Source organism: Grammomys surdaster, unplaced genomic scaffold (assembly GCF_004785775.1).
Source record: "Grammomys surdaster isolate TR1022 unplaced genomic scaffold, NIH_TR_1.0 126546, whole genome shotgun sequence".
In the NCBI taxonomy this organism is placed as follows: domain Eukaryota; kingdom Metazoa; phylum Chordata; class Mammalia; order Rodentia; family Muridae; genus Grammomys; species Grammomys surdaster.
In genome coordinates this window covers 11,715,226-11,721,171 of record NW_021621338.1, presented here as the reverse complement: position 1 = coordinate 11,721,171, position 5,946 = coordinate 11,715,226, and the positions used below count along the sequence as shown (strand labels likewise).

The 5,946-nt window shown below is 46.3% G+C and overlaps 1 protein-coding gene across 4 annotated transcripts in view; it reads left to right on the top strand.

The window, feature by feature from the left end:
- Thrb (thyroid hormone receptor beta) overlaps window positions 1-5,889 on the top strand; it is a 343,540-nt gene extending 337,651 nt beyond the window's left edge. For all 4 annotated transcript variants that reach the window (XM_028760605.1, XM_028760609.1, XM_028760608.1 and 1 more), the window contains exons 9-10: window positions 697-955; window positions 4,413-5,889. In XM_028760605.1, the coding sequence (XP_028616438.1) occupies window positions 697-955; window positions 4,413-4,654 (501 nt within the window). In that variant the 3' untranslated portion in view covers window positions 4,655-5,889. The remainder of the gene's footprint in view (window positions 1-696; window positions 956-4,412) is intronic.
- Window positions 5,890-5,946: the final 57 nt, after the last annotated feature.

Below are 5,946 nucleotides of genomic sequence, written 5' to 3'. Positions count from 1 at the left end.
AGAGAGAGAGAGAGAGAGAGAGAGAGAGAGAGAGAGAGAGAGAGAGACTGACCTGAGTTCTGCTCAGCACCACTTTTGACTAAAACTACTGTACAAACTTCCAAATGAAGGGTTGGCTGATGGAGGCTTCTGCATGCCTATAACACCAGTTGAAGAACTGTGCTAAAAGAAATATAAACTACTGAGATTATCCAGCCTGGAGATTTAAAAAACAGTGATTGGGGGGGCTGGAGAGATGGCTCAGCAGTTAAGAGTACTGGCTGCTCTGCCAGAGAACCCTGCACCAACATGGCAGCTCACATCCATCCATACCTCTAATTCAAAGGATCCAAAGACCTCTTTTGGTGCATAGATATATGTGCAGTCCAAACATTCATATACATTTTTTTAAAAAGTAGTTGTAATCTGGGCATGTTATTACATACCTGTGACCCCTGCATTTGGGAGGCAAAGGCGGGAGAATTGCCACTACTTTAATGCCAGCTTAATCTGCATAGTGAATTCCAAAGCCAGCCAGAACTACACAGGAGACTGTCTCAAAACAAACATGGCCGTAAGTAAGTGTCGCTCCAGGTAGAGAATGCCAGAGTGAGGGAAGCAGACCTAGATTGGCCACCGAGGCTCTGTGGTTGTTTTTCCAACACCCTAGCTGGCACTCAGCCTTTGCTCTGTGCTGATGTGCCTGCTTCTTTTCAGCTGCCGTGTGAAGACCAGATCATCCTCCTCAAAGGCTGCTGCATGGAGATCATGTCCCTCCGAGCTGCTGTGCGATATGACCCAGACAGCGAGACTCTAACCTTGAATGGGGAAATGGCAGTGACACGGGGCCAGCTGAAAAACGGGGGTCTTGGGGTGGTGTCAGATGCCATCTTTGACCTGGGCATGTCTCTGTCATCTTTCAACCTGGATGACACGGAAGTTGCCCTGCTTCAGGCCGTCCTGCTGATGTCTTCAGGTGAGTGCGCTAAGATTGTCAAGGGTGTGAGAAGAGCTTCGAGGGATGGGGGTGGGGGTCTGGTGCTAATTCACATCACTTAATGGGCTGTCTGTCTTATCTGGCTCTTTTGCATCAAGAAACTCGGGGCATCAATTGACAGAGCCGAATGAGGGATATCCAGGGTCTGACGCTTTATAGCTCCGGCTGGCTTAGAACTCACTGCATAGACCACACTGGCCTCTAACTCGGATGCTGTTTGAAATGGTTTGTGGAAACAGTTATAGCTGTGGCATTTCAGAAGTGTGTGTTCCCTTGGCCTTGGATTCTGACAGAGCTAGCTAGCTACGAGTCCCAGCCTCACTCACAAAACACTTGTACTATCCCGACCAGCATGTTACCATCCAGTTGCCCGAGTTTGCATATCTCCAGATAAAACTGAAATTGGAATATTTACCTCACTGTATAACTGTGAAGATTGGCTAAGGTAACTAAGTCTTGCCCTATTTAGATAAGGAAAGGGGGGCAGAGGCAACTAAATCCCTGTGAAATAATCCCCATTTGCAGACAGTTGGTCTACCACTGCCTGCTTCTGCCCTTGCGGATGCTAGGTAGAGATGTGAGAGACAGCACCATCCTATGGATGCTGTGGCTCAAGTCTTAGTTTCCTCATACTGAACAGCACACCAAAACTGAGTGCTTAGGACATCAGAGATAGCCAGAGCTGGGCTGAACATGGCTGCAGAGGTTGCTCCCAGCAGCCTTTCCTCTGAAAGGCTACTCAGACCCTTACATGGCTGCTGGGTCCCAAGAGGTCGGGCTTCAAGCGTGTGAAAACAAAAGCTGACCAGACTTAAGTCCCACAGCATCACTCAGCCACATTCTATTGACCGGCTAGCCCCAGCTCCGGCACCTTTAACAGTGACCTCACCCAGTACCCCACCAGGGAGGACATGATGCTGTCTTTAACCTGTTGCCATCTTTTTAACCAACATCTATCAGAACTCTAGCTCCCAACAGTGGAGGTTTGATGACAGAGCTGACTCATCCTCTTCTTATTGGCATTGTATTAAATGAACACAAAGCACACTGCATTGTTTAAGGGAAGCTAGTCTTGAAATACAGAAAATTACCTCAGGCTCTCCTCTTCATTTCAGAGCAAGTTACATTTGTTTATTCTTTAGTACTTGTCATTTTCTGTTACTATCTGCTTACCTTATCTTATCTCCCCCTCAGCTAGTTACACTTAGAGGCCATAAATGCATTGAGCCAGTGTTGGGGAGATTCCAAAACTGCTTATGGGATATGCAGCCAAACGTCTACAAAAACCTGAGTCACAGACCCCTCAGTAAAGATTTCTTTATTGAGCTGAAGCTTTATAAATATTTTTAACTTGATCTAGAAATTCATTCCCTACATAAAATTTAAATATGGCAGATATTTTTAAAGCAATAATGAAATAATACATAATAATAAAATTATGTTTTGGAAATTTTCAAATACAGACAGAATGGCACACTGAACTTTTTGGGTGACTTTGAACAGACTCCAGGGGCTTCCATTTTCCCAATACCTACTGTTCTCATCATGGTGTAACTCCGTCCTTGTGACTTGCTTTTAACCAATAGAACCAACATATTCACTGTTATACCTCATGAGATTCCATATGTAACATAAAATTATTGCAACCAGACTTATTCTACCAGGGCCTCGGGGACTGATCTCCTCGGGGAGAGATTGACACCCCTGTGGAGAAAGTTCACGTGGTAGGGGAACTGCACAGCTGGTATCCAGGCTACAACCAAAGGTCATGTGACCCTGAGTGCTTCAAGGAACAGAGTCATCAAGGGAAGATGATTTGCAGCCTCTCTAAGGGCTGCCTTTCTGATACAGCCTCTCTAAATTAAAATATGTACTAAAATTGAACATATGTGGGAATTATAGTCATGGAGGGAATGAAAGCAAGTTTTAGCTAAGTCATTATTGATACAAAGACACATTTAAATAATGTTGATTTACACAAGGAGGAAGCTATTTCTTCTGCAATATCTTTTGATTGTATGCCCAAAATAAGGCAGAAAGAGTCAATGGAAGACTAGTCTGACTTTAACACTGTTCCAATCTTTACTACCCTGTTTTTAACAAGAAAGTGCTCAAGGGCCCAAAATCTTCAGCAAGAACCTTTGGCTTTAATAAAGAAGCTTGTATTGTTTAGCAAGTATTTCTGCAGGCATTTGTTTTCATAGTTGTCATCGGCTTATGGAAAATGGATTTTAGTACTGTGTGATAAGATGTTTCCTCCCAAATAAGCCAGGAAGAAGAGAGACTAGGTAGAGATAGCAAATATATCTGATTTACATTACTATGACAAACACTCCATAACTCCAACTTGAGGGATGGAAGAGTTACCTTGGCTCATGGTTCCAGAAGCTTGTGTCCACAGCTGACTGGTCCCATTGCTCTCATGCCTGTGGTGAGGAAGAGCATCATGATAAAAAGCACAGGGTTAAATGAAGTTGCTCACATTGTGGCTGCCCAGAAGCAGCGCACACCCCTCCCCCACCAGAGTGTCCACCTCAGCACTGCACCCCTCCCCCACCAGAGTATCCACCTCAGCACTGCACCCCTCCCCCACCAGAGTGTCCACCTCAGCACTGCACCTCTCCCCCACCAGAGTATCTGAAGACCTCCGCAGAGGGGAGACCCTCACTCAAGTCTCAGAAAGTCGCGGCCACCCAGTAATCTGCTCGAGACACCGTGAATCAGAGCAATTGCGAGGTTTATTAGGGCGTGACAGCTAGCTGCCAGTCAATTCTTATACCCACGCAGGAGCTGAATTGACCCCGACAGCCAGTTTGAGAGGGGTTTGTAAAGGGAAAAACCACAAACCAAGGAATGAGGAGGGGGTGAGGGGGTTGTTAGGGTGGTATAACATAAAAATAGTGGAACATTCCAAAGGAACCCAACCTACATGAGTCAGGGTCAGGTGAAAACTCTCTGTACGCTTATCTTTCTCAAGAATGTAGTCCTGCCCTGTCACTGTGGCCTTGCCCTGTCACTGCGGTTACCAGCTTGGATCTCAGCTTGTTTCCACCTAGTTCACTTGCATTCTTTCCTTTCTCTTTGCGGGTCAGCCAGTTCCAGTAATGGTGACTGGTCTTTCCACATTCTTAACTTGCTTCATGGCTCGGTTTCTCCATGTCTTTATAAAGAAAGCCTAAAGAATATTTTATATGTCTAAAAAGGATTCTATATACCCAGTATCTATAATTTTTCACTCTACATATCCACCTCAGCATTGTGCCCCTTCCCCATCAGAGTATCCACCTCAACTGTCACCTTGGTGTCTGGTACTCTACATCCCAAGCTGCCTTCCTACACCTTCCTAGGAGCAGTGAAGTCCTCAGACCTGTAACTGAGCCAGACAAGCTCACTCCTTCCACCTCTGAATTCATATCCCTCTTCTTCCTCCCCTCAGATCGCCCAGGGCTAGCCTGTGTTGAGAGAATTGAGAAATACCAAGACAGTTTCCTGTTGGCCTTTGAACACTATATCAATTACCGGAAGCACCATGTGACACACTTTTGGCCCAAACTCCTGATGAAGGTGACAGACCTGCGGATGATTGGAGCCTGCCATGCCAGCCGCTTCCTCCACATGAAGGTGGAGTGCCCCACGGAGCTCTTCCCGCCTCTGTTCTTGGAAGTATTCGAGGACTAAATGGACTGGACAGGTTCTTGTCATTCCTGCTGCACGACTGGTGTCATTGCATTCCACCTGTAGCTTTCTGTTGTTGTTTCTTCATTTCTTTGTGTCGAGTGAGATCATCAGAGGGTCGGCGGGTCGTCAATGGCATAGACTTGGATGAAATGGTCCTTTGAGTGTGGGTCTTTGTCACCATTGCGTTTTGTTCTCCAGTCCTTAGTGTGATTGCTTTGAAGGGTTTACAGCAGTGCAGGCTGAGTGGGGGACAATCATTATTTCACCAGCACCAAGTCATCACCAGCTCCCATCTGTCCCTGGGCAGACACAAGCAAGCCAACTGGCATTACAGAAGACTAAAGAAGCCTTAAAACCGCGACCACAGTCATCTTGATCCAACGAGATCCAGTTCTGATGTTTGCAAGGTGAAGCTTGGCAGAGCTCAAGCTGCCTCAGGTCAAGCGTGGCTTTCATCATGTAAGGGAAGAAGGAGCAGTTTCTACTCAGGAGCTCACTGTTTCCAGCACCTTTACTCTCTAAGTAGCCTGACTTGGAATGGGCAGGAATATCCACACTATAGGAATCATCTTTCCTTTCCGAGGCCTTTTGTGACCTTGTGATTTACTTCAAGTTGCACAAGAGTATGTCTTGAAAACATGCACCTGTCATGACTGATTTGAGGCCACAAGGAAGGTCTTTTTTTCAGTATGCCCGTAGAGCTTGGAAATCTTCATCATTGTTACAGCATAGTTTCCAAAATGCACGTGGTGCTACCTCAAGCAGGAAGGCACCTTTACAGCTTAGATAGATTCACAAGCCATTCCCACAAAGCTCAAACCTGTTTACAGAGTGCTGTCCCTTTTTGATGGCCTAGGAACCAGGCCTCTCCCTGGCTTGGCTCACAGAGGTCTTATCCAGGCTGTGTCTGTTGAGCTGATAATGTTTCCCTGTAGGTTGTATCTTCCAATCGGAGAGAGACAAGTTGAAATTCCAGTCTTGTTTGGAAAAAATCAGTGCAGGAACAATCAGATTCAAAGGAAAAAAACTACTCATGGTGTAGGCTATCTGATTAGGGAGACTGCTCCCCCTGGAACAGCAAGACTACTTAGTATTCACAAATGTCTCCCAGTCCCATCCCTGTCTCCCAACTCCACCCCCGTGGCCCCCCACCTCCCCAGATTCTGAGGCACTAAATACTCTCTCTCTCTCTCTCTCTCTCTCTCTCTCTCTCTCTCTCTCTCTCTCTCCCTCCCTCCCTCCCTCCCTCCCTCCCTCCCTCTCTCTCTCTCTCTCTCTCTCTCTCTCTCTCA